The sequence below is a fragment of the Panthera onca genome, chromosome B2 (assembly GCF_046562875.1).
Source record: "Panthera onca isolate mPanOnc1 chromosome B2, mPanOnc1 haplotype 2, whole genome shotgun sequence".
Classification (NCBI taxonomy): domain Eukaryota; kingdom Metazoa; phylum Chordata; class Mammalia; order Carnivora; family Felidae; genus Panthera; species Panthera onca.
Window position 1 is genome coordinate 128,618,010 of NC_138343.1, and position 18,143 is coordinate 128,636,152.

The 18,143-nt window shown below is 39.8% G+C and overlaps 1 protein-coding gene across 1 annotated transcript in view; it reads right to left on the bottom strand.

Annotated features, from left to right (window-relative positions):
* Positions 1-536: 536 nt before the first annotated feature.
* Positions 537-18,143, bottom strand: part of ADAT2 (adenosine deaminase tRNA specific 2) — a 29,564-nt gene continuing 11,957 nt past the window's right edge. Inside the window, exons 2-6 of the mRNA XM_060616837.3 lie at positions 11,138-11,242; positions 7,745-7,895; positions 6,180-6,286; positions 1,418-1,490; positions 537-1,276 (exon numbers count right to left, since the gene is read on the bottom strand). Of these exons, the coding sequence (XP_060472820.1) occupies positions 1,233-1,276; positions 1,418-1,490; positions 6,180-6,286; positions 7,745-7,895; positions 11,138-11,242 (480 nt within the window). The 3' untranslated portion in view covers positions 537-1,232. The remainder of the gene's footprint in view (positions 1,277-1,417; positions 1,491-6,179; positions 6,287-7,744; positions 7,896-11,137; positions 11,243-18,143) is intronic.

An 18,143-nucleotide genomic window follows, 5' to 3' on the forward strand; every position in this document is an offset into this window, starting at 1 on the left:
GGGGAGGGGCAGAGAGAGAGGGAGACACAGAATCGGAAACAGGCTCCAGGCTCCGAGCCATCAGCCCAGAGCCTGACGCGGGGCTCGAACTCACGGACCGCGAGATCGTGACCTGGCTGAAGTCGGACGCTTAACCGACTGCGCCACCCAGGCGCCCCCTGTGTGCCCATTTTTCAATTTTAGGTTTTAAATTCTAAGTCTGGACTTTTATAAAAAGAAATAACAATTTGATTTCAGAGTAAATAAAGCCATTCTATTTAATCATGCAACCAGCAGTCCCAACACCAAATGGCACACCCATCCCCTGTTCTCTTCTTGTTGCCATGACCCTTAAGACCCTCTAACGTACTATATAATCTATCAGGCATATTATCTGTCTCCCCCTGCTAGAATATCAGCTCCATGAGGGCAGGATTCATCGTTTTGCTCACTGATTTGATGAACAAATGGAGCTTGGCATAGTGTAGCTGCTTGCTAATAAAGAAGGAATTGTCTCATTTCTGCTTTTATCTTTTAAGAAAATATTCATCTTCATCTTCAAAGAAGGCGTAAGTAAGGTTTTATTATAGCAATATGCTATAATTTAAAAATGACACGTACTTGTTTTTAAAACTATGCATTTTCTCGAACTGCTTTATAAAAGCAAAAAGAAATCAGTTCTGAGGCACACACAATCATAATCTATATGTATACAACTCATAGACAAATTCCAAGAAAGTCATGGGCCCTTATCGCTTCTTGGCCTTTTGGCTAAGATCAAGTGTAGAGAGTCACGGGCCCTCAACACCCTGGGAGGACACAGTGGCTGCAAAGAATGAAGGACCCGATTCTGAAAAGCCAGGCCGAAAGCAGGTGTCCACAGTGTGGCACACTCCAGTCCGGACACATGCCAGGTAACTGGGTCTGGATACACATTCACTGAAACTCAGGACTTTCCTGGCCCAGGCACAATGATTTTGGCAGGAAGAGCATGCACTGCTTACTAATTTCTAAAATTTCAATCTTTATTTTTACCCCCTTCTTACAATGTTCTTTAAGCTTATGGAAAAGCTAACCATTGTCTACAACTGTCAGACTTTTAAAAAGTGCTAATTTGTTCCCTGAACACAGCAAATAATAGGAGATAATTTTCCCAGGGGTTGAGGGCACATATGAGCGTATGATTCAATGATGTCAACAACTTTCAGTCCAAGAATGTCGTCAAGGGGCATCAGCCTTCCCTCAGAACAAGTTCAAGGTTTCTGACATTCCTTTTTCCGAACTTTTGATTTTGGTGCTGTGAAAAGAATAGCAAAAAAAAAAAAAAAAAAAAAAAAAGAGAGAGAGAGAAAATGAAGAGGAGGGCCCATGTCAGACTCTCTTCACACAGCTTTGTCTTAAGTGAGGTTACATCATGTACAGCAAAGGGAAAACTGACCATTTGGATTTTCCTGTTTGTAGAAGGTCTTCAACATTTCCACTGCTTCCTCGGCCCGATATCCAGGAATGCACTGTTGAAATGAGAAGATTGAGGATGAGTATTGCCCAATGAAACTGTGGCCTGTATCCCATATAAACAGCAATTGGCAGACAGCAGTGATCCAGGTAAGGAAGTACATTTCCAAGAGAATCGAGTACAGACTCAAACCGCGCTCCAGTCAACTATTATTTCTCAATCAACTACTATCGAAGTTACTAGCTATGTGATCTTGTGTACTGTGCCTCAGCTGCCTCATGCGTACAGTGTAGGAAATTACAGAACTTACCTCAGAAGGGTTTCATGAAGAGTAAATAAGATTACATAAAATAACACCTGTTAAATACCTGACACATCATAAGTGTTTGTTAAGCATCTGCTATGTTTTTCGACCCTTATTCACTGTTGGCCCATCAAGCGTTTGATGCTATAGAGCTACAGTTGGTAGTCCGCAGCTAAAAATGATCAACTAAGTATGATTTTTATATTTTTAAAGGGTTGTAAAAAATTTAAAAAAGAAGAAGAAGAAGGAGGAGGAGGAGGAGGAGGAGGAGATGTGACACAGACGTGAGTGGCTCACAAAGGCTAACATATTTACTATTAGGCTCTTTACAGAAAAAAAAGTGTTGATCTTTACTGTAGTGGATGTTTTCAAAAGGATTTAATTGGATCTATCTTTGGTATCTAACTAGAAAGAAAAGATCGATTAAGTGAAAGAATAAGAAATTACGATAATGGTAAGGAGTGAAATTATGTATAAAACACTACATGAGGATGAAACTTGAACTTGTCTTAAAGACAGCAATTATTTAAAGAGGCTGAACACAGCATTTCAGGGAAAGAGTAATAATGAGCTTGGGTTGTGTGAGGAATCCAACTAATGGGGGGTAGGGGGCCTATAGGTAAAGAAATTCAAGAGAGAAAATGAGGTCAAAATATACAGGGCTTTGAAGGTGTGTTACACGAGTTTGAACTCGATATGCTGCATCCTTCTAAGATGCACGAAATGAAAAAATGAACAGAGACTCCATGGAGGCGTACCCGGAAGCAGCCACTGGAGGGGAAGCAGCTAGTGAGTGCCAGCACAAGGGCCTGGCGAGCATGGTCTGCTGCTCAGAATGAACCTCCTTTTCCCTTCTGCCTTCAGTCAGCTCTTACCTGGACCTATGAAGCCTGAATAAACCTTCCCCATCAGAAGAAAACCTTTACGAGTTTAATGTTTTTAGATTGCACATATAAGAAGGATCGTCAGGGGCACCTGGGCTAAGCGTCCAACTCTTGACTTTGTCTCAGATCATGATCTCATGGTTTGTGAATTCAAGCCCCTCGTTGGGCTCTGTGCAGACAATATAGAGCTTGCGTGGGATTCCCTCTCTCCCTCTCTCTCTGCCCCTCCTACTTGTACACACACACACCCTCTCTCTCTCAAAATAAATAAATAAACTTAAAAAAGATCATATAGTATTTGTCTTTCTCTGTTTGATTTCTTTCACTTGGCATAATGCCCTCAAGGTCCATTCATGTTGTCCTAAATGGCAGGATTTCCTTCTTTTTTACGGCTGAATAATATTCTATTGCATATGTATTAAAATATATATATATATATATATATATTATATATTTATTATATATTATATGTGTGTGTGTGTGTATACACACACACACACACACACACACACACACACACACATATATACAGAGAGAGAGAGAGAGAACATTCTAATTATAGAAGCAAAGAATAGAATGGTAGTTGCCAGGGGTGGAGGGGTGGGGGTTGTGGGGAATGAAGAGACAGTGCAAAGGGTACAAACTTTCAACTATAAGGTAAGTTCTATAAGGTGAGGATCTAAGGAACAGCACAGTGACTATAGTTAACAACACTGTATTGTGTACTTAAAAGCTGTGAAGAGAATAGAGCTTAAACGTTCTGACCATAACAACAAAATGGTAATTATGTGAGGTGAATGGTGTGTTAACTAACTTTATTGTGGTAAACATTTCACAATCTATACGTCTAACAAATCATCTCACTGTACACCTTAAACTTTACACAATGTTATATGTCAATTACATCTCAGTAAAGCTGGGGGGGGGGGGGGGGAATATCCCAATAACCTTCCTTTGACCCTGCCCCTCAAGCAAGCTACTACCCTGCTACTACCCTGCTGCTCCCACAGACTCCTGGCCGTCGCTTGTGTGGCTCTCATTTCCTCTTCAATCTCATCCATGCTGGCTTGTGCTCCCAGATCTCCCAAGGGCCCCTACTGACCAAAACACTGGTTTCCTTTCCATTGTCCTCAACTCTCTGCAATGGAAGAGACTACTGAGCATTCTCGCTTCTTTTTAGAGCTCTCTCCTCCTTTGGCTTCTCTGTTCTCACAACCTTCTCAGACCATTCTAACCATGGTGGGTCAGTCCCATTCTCCTCACGCTACACTGTTTGTGCTCCTCAGAGCTCCCACCTCTCCTCATGTTCTCATGAGCACCAAACAAGCACAAAGCACTCTCCCCTCCTGTGAGGTCAAAGCAGTGGTCCTCCACCTTGGCTGCTCAGTGGAATCGACTGGGAACTCTCTTAAGAAAATACTAATATTCCACCTCCTCCACCCTCTCACCTTATACAGTTGGTCTGGGGCAGGGACCTCCCACAGGCACACTTAAAAAGCTCTACAATATGCAGTCTGGGATGAGACTCACTGAGTTACAGATGGAGAAGGAAATTGCATCACTCTAAGATACCAACACAGTATTTTCAACTATTCATTATAGCAATAAATTGTGACTTTAATAAAAAGCACACATTCTTATTAAAATAAACTTTTAAAAATGGAGCAGGTACGTATTATAAACAATCACTATCTTCTCTGAAAAGAATAGTTCTGTAGGTCTCCTCTATGAGCTTAATTCAGCTTATAATATAGCATTAAAGGATCTATGATTCTGCAATACAAAAATAGTATCCCACCTCCCACACCCGCCCCCCTACCTGAACCAACCAAATAAAGGAAGAAAACACAGGATCCAGAAGCCTAGGGTGTCAATGCTTCTTTAGAATTTCAAACACTTAAAAACAAAAACAACATAATTTGGCATCAGACCTGGAGATACGGCTTCAAATAATGGTCACTCCTTTCACTGGGACCAGTTAGTCCAAGTACACACACTATGATCTTATTCTTTGGTTCAGAGAGATCAACTCTGTGCAGAGACGTGTAAGAGAGGACTGTTTGGGCACTCAGCGTCACTGACGTGTTGGAGAGAAATTTTCTGCCTATGTCTGATATCCAAGGGCTCATCCTTGTTCTGCCCAGGAGCTTTGAGAAATTCTTTAGATCTTTTTCATAAATGAAGTACAGGGTCAGCAATTTACTTGCAAAGAGTTATGTAAATAAAATCTGAGCTACTAACAGAAGTGATTGGGAAAAATCAAATCACTTTGCACATTATTTTTTATTTTATTTATTTATTTGAGAGAGAGAGAGGATGCAAGTGAGCGAGGGCAGAGAGAGAGAGAGAGAGAGAAGCTGTGCTCATGCTCACCCGAAGTGGGGCCTGTGCTCCCCCAAAGCAGGGCACGAACTCCCCCGAAGTGGGACTCGAGCTCACCCCATGCGGGGCTTGAACTCACGGGCCGTGAGGTCATGACCTGAGCCGAAACTGAGCCACCCAGGCACCCTGAAGATTTTTTTAATGGTCAAGCTGATAGTATTATTTATTCTCTGTTGTTCGATTATAATTTCTTTTCCAATGTGATGTTAAAAGTTATCTATTCTCAAATATACAGAAGTCGTTAGGAAAGCTAATGTTCAGCTGGAAAAACTCAAAATAGAATGTTTTCCAAAACTTGTTCTCAGTGGGATTCAGCCAAATTTAGCCCTTCATAGGTACTTGGTATTCTCCTAAGAATATCTGAGGTCTTGTAAGAATATCTGAGGTCTTTGAAGTTAACTGCCCACCATGTCAAGCCTTTGTTAAATACTTTTCATTTTAAAACATAATACTTCAGGATTAACTTTGGAGAAAAAAAAAACACATCACACTGGTTTATGAAAAACGATATGTATCTACAGGCCAAACTCTGAAATACAAATTCCCACTGCTCATAGCCTTAAACATAAAAACTTGGGGAGAGGTGGCAAGATTAAAGGGAAAGTAGAATTTTTAAAGGAAAACAAAACAATGTGGATCCTAGGGCCTGGGGGAAATTTCAGTACTGAAAAGGCAGGGGGAACAAATAATGAAAACACAGGTATTAATTGCTACACACCAAAAATAGTACATAGTGATAAAGCAAAATGATTGGCTAAGTGCAAAAATATTGTGTGTGCACTGTAAATAGCACGTACTGTTACTGACAGAGTCCAAGCTTCTCCTAAACTTGGTACAGCACAGAGCTGGGGACACGCAGAGTGAAAATGCCAACAGTGACCACATCTCCAAACATCCCTGAAGGTGTTGGTAAAGACTGTCAGGAGAGACACCCTGGAAGGTTGGGGACTTTCCTTCTGGAAAGGTTCTGTTAATTAAGGGAGCCAAGCACTTACCTGGAAATGATTACCTGTCATCTTATACTGAGGCATAAATGAACTTGACTAGTGGTCCCAGAGTCTGCCTGGTCCTAGCATGGCTCTTTGGTATACTGACCACACTTGAACAATTCCCAAGCCCATACAGAAATCAAAGGAATGAGAAAGAAAGAGGAAACATTAGCAGGTCATATTACCTGAAATGGTCTCCCAGTATTTGGTAAATCAGCAGAGGCAATATTTAGAACGGAGCCACAACCACCAAATCGTTCGTTCTGACAGCCATATACCACCAGCGGAATTTATGGGAAAGAATTAAGGTCCCGAAGCAAATGTGCAGTTCAAGTACGTACAGTGACAAGACCAGGGTAGGTTTATACCAGCCAGCCGGGAGAGAAGAAGTTCAGGCTACTTTTAAAAAGTCAAGCGTAGGCTTAGTCTTAAAAATCAGACAATTCAGTTACACAAAAGAAGGAGGTCTAAAGGATTTAGAAACTAACATCTCACAACTGCAAATCATAAAAACCGAATACATGGCTACTAAACATTCACAGTTTGGTATTCTCTCTAGTCTTTCTTAACCTACTTTCTGTGAATCATTAGGGAACTGGAGCCAGAAAGGAAGTAGGAATTTAATCCAGGGATTTGCACCTTTTAAAAATAGGATTGTTGGTGGCACCTGGGTGGCTCAGTCAGTTGAGCATCCGACTTCGGCTCAGGTCATGATCTCACAGTCCGTGAGTTCCGGCCCCACATCAGGCTCTGTGCTGACAGCTCGGAGCCTGGAGCCTGCTTCGGATTCTGTGTCTCCCTCTCTCTCTGCCCCTCCCCCACTCATGCTCTGCTCTCTCTGTCTCTCAAAAACTAATAAATGTTAAAAATTTTTAAAAATAATAATAAAAATAAATAAATACATAAAAATAGGATTGTCCCCTATTCTTTCCCCAAATAAAATACAACATGTGCCCCAATATAAAACAGACTAAGGCTGAGCCGCGACATAAGGCAGGTTGGGGAGAGGGGCTAAGTTGACTCTAACTCCCCTTTTACAAAGTAAAGACTGTACATACATGTTATCATACTCAAAACCCTCTGTTATTTTTAAAGTGATGAATTTTTTCACACATACATAGCAAAGTAAGTACATAAAAATGTGCATGTATGAAATTAAGTTTTTGAACTAGCAAATAATTTTTTAAAGATCTTAGAGACAAACTTGCTACACTCAGTATTTGTGTTGCTTACTATGAAAGACACAATTCAAAGAGTTTTTCATTCCCCATTTATTTATAATTATATTATCGTAAGTGATGTGTTTTTTTACCTGGTATTTACTCTGACTTAATACTTTTCATACATTGTAACAGGTACTCATGGCAAAAATAAACAAAAACATATAAACAGAAAGAAAAAATTTAAATCACCTATAATCTATTATCCAAAGGTGCATATTCTTCAGATCTTTCTCTGCACACAGTTCTATAATCTACTTTAATTTGTGATTTATCCTCCCACAGCAGTTTGTTAGCTCTTAGTTTCTTTCTCTAGTTCATTTGGTTAACAGTTTTACGTCTATTGACATAGAATGAAGTAATTTTGTTATTTAAAAATCTTTCCTAAATATTTTTTGGCCAAGGAGCACAATATTTTATAACTTGTTTCATAAGTCTGCCTTCACATATTAGAAAGCAGGTTATGTGTCCGGCCATTTTCAAGTTTATAGGAAGGGCCCAAGACATGAACTCACAAAGTCAAAGGATACTCATCAGGCGGAGAGCAGCTGCACACATAATACACGGCTCCACAGTGACATACAGCACGGTGTGTTCAAATACTTCAGAAGGACTCTTGCCACTTTGGTGGCACCAGTCCAGGGCCTGATCGATGGCCACCATTTCTGCATGTCGAGTAGCCTGGAAAAAGAGAGGTGCTTGCATCAACACGTAACTGTGTTTTACAAACACTCAAAAATAAGTACCCAAAATGGGCCTAATGTTTCTGCCAATGTTTTAATGAGTAAGGGTTTCAGGGACACTCTTAGCAGTTGACAATGTATTCCCCGGTTCAAGTACCATAGCTTCACCAATGCAAGACAGCGAATCTGAGATGCCATGTGATTTATGCTATATTTTTATTTAAGTACCTAAGAACTTCAGGGGACGCTCTTTCAATTAAATGCCACGGAGAACAGAAGTCTCAAAACAAAACAAAACAAAAAAAGAGTCCAGGGTTTGTGAATACTCTAGGGGAAGCCTGAAGTCTTCACAAGCACGTGCTCCAATTTCAGATATTTTAAAGGCCACCCCTCACCTAACTCTAAGCGAATCCATATTTAGTTTACTGGAATGTCATCACTTCTATTTTCTTTGGGATGAGATTTAATATTCTGGCAGACTTTAGAGAAAACCAGAGATTTGGTATGAGTCTTGGATACCTCATGGGTGGTAGGAGAATGCAGGGGAAATCACACAGCATTTGGAAATACCCATACTTAACTCTGAATCCTGACTGTGGCCTCACTCATTATGTGGCCTTGGGCAAGTTACATAACTTCTCTAAGCCTTGGGTCCACCATGTGTAAAACAATGTATGCTGGCATGTAAACCTCATAAAACACTGAATTACGTGAAGCAGATGTTGCACGCTATATATGTACTCTGCTATGCAGTAATTATTAATAACATTCAAGATGATCACACTTGTCAATAAATTTACGCTGATTGCTAAGAACAAGTCATTGTGCTAAATCCTATGTGAGGTTAAAGAGTCTGTCCTGGGGCACCTGGGTGGCTCAGTCGGTTAAGCGTCCGACTTCAGCTCAGGTCACGATCTCGCGGTCCGTGGGTTCGAGCCCCGCGTCAGGCTCTGGGCTGATGGCTCAGAGCCTGGAGCCTGCTTCCGATTCTGTGTCTCCCTCTCTCTCTGCCCCTCCCCTGTTCATGCTCTGTCTCTCTCTGTCTCAAAAATAAATAAACGTTAAAAAAAATTAAAAAAAAAAAAAAAAAAAAAAAAGAGAGTCTGTCCTCAACAAGTATAAAATCTGGTGAGGCAAACAGTTGCTAACCTGTGACACAGAGTAGGGTGTGGAAAATGGTGGCACAGTGGCCCAAGGTGCCGTGGAAGCTGGACGCAGGTGGAAGCTATGCTGGTCCAGAATTATGAACTCAGAGCTGTAAGGTACTTTAGAGAACTGGTTCCCAAACCTGCCTGCATACCAGACCTAACTGGGGAGCTTAAAAAGTTTCCCCAACTCCAGTGCTTTTCCAAAAATCAAATTCAGGGGTGCCTGGGTGGCTCAGTCGGTTGAGCGCCCGACTTCGGCTCAGGTCATGATCTCACGGTTTGTGAGTTCGAGCCCCGTGTCGGGCTCTGTGCTGACAGCTCAGAGCCTGGAACCTGCTTCGGATTCTGTGTCTCCCTCTCTCTCTGCCCCTCCCCCACTCATGCTCCGTCTCTCTCTCTCTCTCTCTCTGTCAAAAATAAATAAACATTAAAAAAAAATTTTTTTTTAACTCAAATTCAGAATTACTGAATCAAGTCTCCCCAGAATTCTCTGTAAGTAGCCATTAAACTGAATCACTGCAATCAACCTCTCTGTTAGTGTGCGGAGCCAGAAGCTAAGTCAGGACAAGTAGAAAACACACCGCTGGAAGAGGTGATGGCAGTGAAAGGCGTGGTGGTAGTATCAGAGCCAAAAGTAGGGCTCGGGTCTCCTCACTGGGGGTCAAGAGTTTTTCTATGCTGCTTTATAGGGTAATCTTCTATAGGACACCGAGTACCAAGATAAATGCAGGCTAATTTCAAGATACAGAAGAAACCCAGGTCATCGGAGGGATAGATGGATGATGTTAGGGCATTCAAAGTTCTCATGTAAAGATACCATACTGAAGCACAAAATGTAATTAGGGAGATAGGACAATCATTTAAAATACAGAATTCTACTCCCAGACAAGTATCTGTATATTCACTAATTGCTACATTATGCTTATTACTTCTCTTACAAATGTTTTGATAGCCACATAATAATTGCTTTGATGAATCTGGGTTCCTAGTTTGCATGTGCTCTTTTTTGTTTTATTTTTTTTTTATGGATATGATGGATAAACTTTAAATTTCCCACAGCACCATTACCAACATCAGCTTGTTCTCTAACTCCCAAGATCAAATAATAAGATCAAAGTCTGTGTGAGTGATGTTATGGTTATAACCTGTCCATGAGTCCAGCTAGTACTTCTTGTCGTCATAAAATTATGACAGGGGCACCTGGGTGGCTCAGTCGGTTAAGCGTCCAACTTCGGCTCAGGTCATGATCTCACAGTCCATGAGTCCGAGCCCCGCATCAGGCTCTGTGCTGACAGCTCAGAGCCTGGAGCCTGCTTCAGATTCTGTGTCTCCCTCTCTCTCTGCCCCTCCCCTGCTCAGGCTCTGTCTCTCTCTGTCTCAAAAATAAATAAAAACATTTAAAATTTTTTTTGTTTTAATCATAAAATTATGACACACTGTTGTGATATCAAGAAGTATTGCCTCAATTCATGAACTCCTCAACCTAAGCACAATAATATAAAGGCACACAAGTTATTAAAGTGTACATGTAGGTTTAGAGACATCAGGTGGTAGACTTTATCCCATGAATTCTCTAATACACAGTTTCCTTTATACAGTCCTTTTATACCTCCAAAGATATAAACTGAAGGTGATTGTTTAATTTACCAGGAGGAATACATTATTTCAAGGTACTAAAAAATGTGATACGAGTTAAATTGATATGTTTTGTAAAGTGGAATTTCCATATATTAGATTTGCTTAAGATGGAGATTAGAGTCATTTCTTTAGTATTGAAGCTCCAATGTAATAAAAGCCCCTCTTGAGTTTCACTCAAGTGTTTGAGTGAACTCCATGACATAGAAAATTAACTGCAAAGATTCTACTGCTCCATTAAGTTTTTCTGAATTTTCCAAATTTTAAAAAACCAACATGTATTACTTTCATAATCAGGAAAAAAAGGCATTCAAAAAAAGAAATGTTAAGAGAAACTACCCTTCGGTTGATACCTACAAGTCTCTACACAGACCCATCTTCTCACCAACTGTGATGAAGTTCAGGGCACTCCTACCTTTACCTGGATGTTTGCAATTATACTATTCAATTGACATACGTTTTTGGTTTGATTAACTTCATTTCGTCCCTTCCCCACAACTTCATTGTTGTAGACCATGAGACAGCCAACGGGAACTTCAGTATTTTCTAGGGCTTCTTTGGCCTAAAAGACAAAGTGGAAAATTTAAGATGTAATGCTCAATGCTTGAAAAGACTACAGGAAAGAAATAGATGCAACGTGAACACACACATATAAGCACTGAACAAAGAAATACCACAGAGTTCTCCCTCTCCTCAAATTCAGTTCAGTACTTAGTGCCTTTGTTCTCTATTCTTTCCATATTAAAGGAGACTCAAGAACAAACTCCCTTTACAGGTTCTGAGCCCCCTGGTTTTTTTTCTTCTCATTGGAAGCAGAAGTGAGCAAAAGACTATTATTGACTCTTGTTCTTAAACTGGCAGGGTCTCTGCAATTTTTCAGAGATCATATGTGTCTGTGTGTGTGTGTGTGTGTGTGTGTGTGTGTGTGTGTGTGTATTTGCAAATGGAAAGAATAACATGTATAAATAATAACATCCATTTCTTGTTGAAATTCTACTTGCTTAATTTTTTTGTTTCTCTAAATAGTATAGAAAATATCCTCTTGAGTTCTAATAGCATAAAAGTAACCAGACTGGATGCCTCTCTGTGCTCACAATTTCTGTTTCAACACAAGAAAAGCCTAAGAGTGCTTTGTGTTAAAATAGCACAACCACTTTGGAGAACACTTTGGAAATTTCTTTAAAAAGTAAACATGCATAGAGCCTATGAACAAATTCCACTCCTAAGTATTTATTTAAGAGAAGGGAATATATGTCCAAAAAAAAAAAAAAAAAGTTGTAAAAGAAGGCTCAGGAGGAGCCAAGATGGCAGAACAGCATGGAAGCTTTCTGTGTGTCTCGCATCCATGAAATACAACCAGATCAACACTGAACCATCCTACAAACCTAGAAAACTGATTGGAGGATTAACACAACAATCTGCACAACCTGAACCACAGAATTCAGCAGGTACGCGGCGTGGAGAGCTGAACTTGGGGAGCAAGAAAACCTGAAAGGTAGGGAACTGCTTTTGTGGGCGGAGAGAGGACGGAGACATGGGAGGGGGGGAGAATATGGGAAAATCACCCTTCCCCAAAAGCAGCGGGAGAGAAAGTGGAAAACTGGAAACAGCCGCAGGGACTAAACTAAAAAGGGAGAAAGGAGAAAGGAGAGGGTTTAAATTCCATTAAGACTGTAACAAGGGGAGCGCAAAGGCTGCAACTCCGCAGCTCCATACCTGGAGGTGCTCTGGTGGGAAGGGCGAATCCCCAGGAACAAGTGGGGTCCAGGAGGTTCTCGGGGCACACAGGGAAAAGCAGTTCCACTGCTGGAAGGACATTTGGTAGAGACTGTTGAAGCCACCTGGTCCCAGAAGACCCCAGAAGGTGGCCACATTCACTGGTGCTGGGGCAAGGTTGTTAAGGGTGAAGCCTGGTGCCAGATGTGTGTTGTGATTTTCCATAATCCCTGAGATGCTGCTGCTACACAGTCTCACAAACATCTTCTGGGATGGGCTGGCACCTGGCTGCAGTCTCGGGGCACTGGCAACAACAGAGTCCAGTGGGCGTACCTGTGTACAGCCGATATTTGGCCATTGCTCATTCGGCCATTGCTCGATGAGACCCTCCTGCAGTGGGGCGGAACGGGCCAAAGCCTCAATCCCTCAGAAGTAGGGGGCCAGGGAAAATGGCCACATCTGAGACAAGGCTTGGGAGACAGATGCCGCCTGGGGACTGGTCACAGAGAGTGAAGAACTGGGGAGTGGACGAGAGCTGAAGACGGAGGACGGGTGCGCGACTGCTGATCCGGGAGAACAGACTGCTAGCTGGTGGCGCCATTTTCACTGCTCCCTCGCATGCACATATGCACCTACCAGCCTCGCAACAATCCACCCCAGTAGGCTAGCAGCGCCATCTAGTGGAGAGCGGAGCTGTTACACTAAGCCCCACTCAACTGGGCCAACATCACTCTTCAAGAACACAAGCCTCACTGCCTACTTAATTTATGGACTATAAAGAGCTACATTGGCTTCTAGAGGCAAACGAAGCAATTTTAGTCCTACTTCAATCTGTGAGCAGGTTCATCTATTCAATTTTCTTTCTTTTTTTTTTTCCTTTTTCTCTTTTACAATTCTTTTCTTTTTCTTGAATACAGAAAGAGAAAAAATTCATTTCTATTTTCAATTTTTATTAAAAATATCTTTCTTTAATTTTGGTTACTATACTTTTTACTTTTGTGTAAATTTTTTCAAATTCTACTTTACTTCCATCATTTTATTTTAGTCTACTTCAGTGTACTCACCTTTTCAAATTCCCAAACAATTTCCTTTTTTTTCTTTCTTTTTCTTTTTTCCTCTTTTTCATTTCTTTCCTTTTCTTGAATGCAGAAAAACTTCATTTTTACTTTCAATTTCTATTAAAAATATTTTTATTTAATTTTTATTACTATATTTTTTGCTATTAGGTAAGTTTTTTCAAATTCTATTTTACTTCCATCACTTTATTTTGGTCTACTACAGTGTATTCACTTTTTCAAATTTTCAAACGATTTTTTTTCTTTTCTTTTTTTATCTTCTTTCTCTTTTTCATTTCTTTTCTTTTTTCTTAAATACAGAAAATGAAAAAATTCATATTTATTTTTAATTTTTATTAAAAATATTTTTCGTTAATTTTTTCTACTACATTCTTTACTTTTGTGTATATTTTTTCAAATTCTACTTTACCCCCATCATCTCATTTTAGTTTACTTCAGTGTATTTATTTTTTTCAAATTCTCAAACAATTTCCTTCCCCCTCTTTTTTTCTCTAATCTGTCAAACCACTTCCAAACCCCAACCAAAACACACCTAGGATCTAGCATCATCTATTCGATTTTTGCGTGTGTGTGTTTTTAATTTTTAATTTCAATATTTAATTTTAATTTATTTCAATTTTTCTACCTCATTAATTCCTTTTCTCCCTTCAAAATGACAAAACAAAGGAATTCACCCCCAAAAAAAGAGCACGAAGAAACGACAGCCAGGGATTTAACCAACACAGATACAAGCAAGATGTCTGAACCAGAATCTAGAATCACGATAATAAGAATACTAGCTGGAGTCGAAAATACATTAGAATCCCTTTCTGCAGAGATAAAAGAAGTAAAAAATAGCCAGAATGAAATTAAAAATGATATAACTGAGCTGCAATCACGGATGGATGCAGCAGCAGCAAGGATGGACGAGGCAGAACAGAGAATCAGCGATATAGAGGACAAACTTATGGAGAATAAGGAAGCAGAAAAACAGAGGGAGATTAAGGCAAAAGAGCACGATTTAAGAATTAGAGAAATCAGTGACTCGTTAAAAAGGAACAACGTAAGAATCATAGGGGTCCCAGAAGAGGAAGAGAGAGAAACAGGGATAGAGGGGTTATGTGAGCAAATGATAGCGGAAAACTTTCCTAACCTGGGGAAAGACACAGATATCAAAATCCAGGAAGCACAGAGGACCCACATTAGGTTCAACAAAAACCGACCATCAACAAGGCATATCATACTCAAATTCACAAAATACTCAGGCAAGGAGAGAATTATGAAAGCAGCAAGGGAAAAAAAGTCCCTAGCCTACAAGGGAAGACAGATCAGGTTTGCAGCAGACCTATCCACAGAAACTTGGCAGGCCAGAAGGGAGTGGTGGGATATATTCAGTGTATTGAATCAGAAAAATATGCAGCCATGAATTCTTTATCCAGCAAGGCTGTCATTCAAAATAGAAGGAAAGATGAAAGGTTTCCCAGACAAACAAAAATTAAAGGAGTTTGTGACCACTAAACCAGCCCTGCAAGAAATTTTATGGGGGACTTTCTGAGGGGAGAAGAGATGAAAATATATATATATATACCAAAAGCAACAAAAGATTAGAAAGGACCGGAGAACATCACCAGAAATTCCAATTTCACAAGCATCATAATGGCAATAAATTCATATCTTTCAGTACTCACTCTAAACGTCAATGGGCTCAATGCTCCAATCAAAAGACATAGGGTAACAGAATGGATAAGACAACAAGATCCATTTATACACTGTTTACAAGAGACCCACTTTACCTAAAGACACCTTCAGATTGAAAATAAGGGGATGGAGAACCATCTATCATGCCAATCGTCAACAAAAGAAAACCAGAGTAGCCATACTTTTATCAGACAATCTAGACTTTAAAAATAAAGACTGTATCAAGGGATGCAGAAGGGCATTATATCATAATCAAGGGATCCATAGACCAAGAAGACCTAACAATTGTAAACATTTATGCACCAAATGTGGGAGAACCCAAGTATACAAATCAATTAATGACAAACATAAAGAAACTCATCAACAGTAATACTATAATAGTAGGAGACTTCAACACCCCACTCACAGCAATGGACAGATCATCTAATCAAAAAATCAACAAGGAAACAATGGCTTTGAATGACACACTGGACCAGATGGACTTAACAGATATATTCACAACATTTCATGCTAAAGCAGCAGAATATACATTCTTCTCCAGTGCACATGGAACGTTCTCCAGAAAAGATCATATCATGGGACACAAATCAGCCCTAAGTTAAGTACAAAAAGATCGAGATCATACCGTGCATATTTTCAGACCACAACGCTATGAAACTCGAGATCAACCACAAGAAAAAATTTGGAAAGGTAACAAATACTTGGAGACTGAAGAACATTCTACTAAAGAATGAATGGGCTAACCAAGCAGTTAAAGAGGAAATTAAAATGTATAACGAAGTCAATGAAAATGATAACACCACAACCCAAAACCTCTGGGACGTAGCAAAGGCGGTCATAAGAGGAAAGTATATAGCAACCCAAGTTTTCCTAAAGAAGGAAGAAAGGTCTCAGATACACAACCTAACCTTACACCTTAAAGAGCTGGAAAAAGAACAGCAAATAAAACCCAAAAACAGCAGAAGACAGGAAATAATAAAGATTAGAAGAGAAATTAATGCTATCGAAACCAAAAAAAAACAAAAAAACAGTAGAACAGATCAATGAAACCAGAAGCTAGTTCTTTGAAAGAATTAACAAAATTGATAAACCACTAGCCAGTTTGATCAAAAAGAAAAAGGAAAGGACCCAAATAAATAAAATCAAGAATGAAAGAGGAGAGATCACAACCAACACAACAGAAATAAAAACAATAAGAGAATATTAAGAGCCATTATATACCAATAAAATGGTAATCTGGAAGAAATGGACAAATCCCTAGAAACATATACACTACCAAAGCTGAAACAGGTAGATATAGAAAATTTGAACAGACCCATAACCAGTAAGGAAATCAAATGAGTAATCTGCCAAAAAACAAGAGTCCAGGGCCAGATGGCTTTCCAGGGGAATTCTACCAAACATGTAAGGAAGAGTTCGCACCTATTCTCTTGAAACTGTTCCAAAAAATAGAAGTGGAAGGAAAACTTCCAAACTCTTTCTATGAAGCCAGCATTACCTTGATTCCAAAACCAGACAGAGACCCCACTAAAAAGGAGAACTACAGACCAATTTCCCTGATGAACATGGATGCAAATATCCTCAACAAGATATTAGTCAACCGGATCCAACAATACATTAAAAAAATTATTCACCATGACCAAGTGGGATTTATACCTGGGATGCAGTGCTGGTTTAATATCTGAAAAACAATTAACGCGATTCATCACATCAATAAAAGAAAGGACAAGAACCATATGATCCTCTCAATAGATGCAGAGAAAGCATTTGACAAAATACAGCATCCTTTTTTGATAAAAACCCCCAAGAAAGTAGGGATAGAAGGATCATACCTCGAGATCATAAAAGCCATATGTGAACAACCCAACACTAATATCATCCTCAATGGGGAAAAACTGAGAGCTTTCCCCCTAAGGTTAGGAACAAGACAGGGATGTCCACTCTCGCCACTGTTATTCAACATAGTATTGGAAGTCTTAGCCTCTGCAATCAGACTACTCAAAGAAATAAAAGGCATCCAAATCGGCCAGGAGGAGGTCAAACCTTCACTCTTCGCAGATGACACAATACTCTATATGGAAAACCCAAAAGATTCCACAAAAAAACTGCTAGAACTGATCCATGAATTCACCAAAGTTGCAGGATATAAAATCAACACACAGAAATCGGTTTCATTCCTATACACCAACAATGAAGCGACAGAAAGAGAAATCAAGGAATCGATCCCATTTACAGTTGCACAAAAAACCATAAAATACCTAGGAATAAACCTAACCAAAGAGGTAGAAAATCTATACACTGAAAACTACAGAAAGTTTATGAAAGAAATTGAAGAAGATACAAAAAAAATGGAAAAACATTTCATGCTCGTGGATTGGAAGAACAAATATTGTTAAAATGTTGATACTACCCAAAGCAATCTACATATTCAACGCAATCCCTATCAAAGTAACACCAGCATTCTTCACAGAGCTAGAACAAATAATCCTAAATTTGTATGGAACCAGAAAAGACCCTAATAGCCAAAGCAATCTTGAAAAAGAAAACCAAAGCAGGAGACATCACAATCCCGGACCCCAAGCTATATTATAAAGCTGTAATCATCAAGACAGTATGGTACTGGCACAAGAACAGACACTCTGATCAATGGAACAGAATAGAGAACCCGGAAATGGACCCACGAATATATGGCCAACTAATCTTTGACAAAGCAGGAAAGAATATCCAATGGAATAAAGACAGTCTCTTCAGCAAGTGGTGCTGGGAAAACTGGCCAGCGACATGCAGAAGAATGAACCTGGACCACTTCCTTACACCAGACACAAAAATAAACTCAAAATGGATGAAAGACCTCAATGTAAGACAGAAAGCCATCAAAATCCTCGAGAAGAAAGCAGGCAAAAACCTCTTTCATCTTGGCTGCAGCAACTTCTTACTCAACACATCTCCGGAGGCAAGGGAAACAAAAGCAAAAATGAACTACTGGGACCTCAT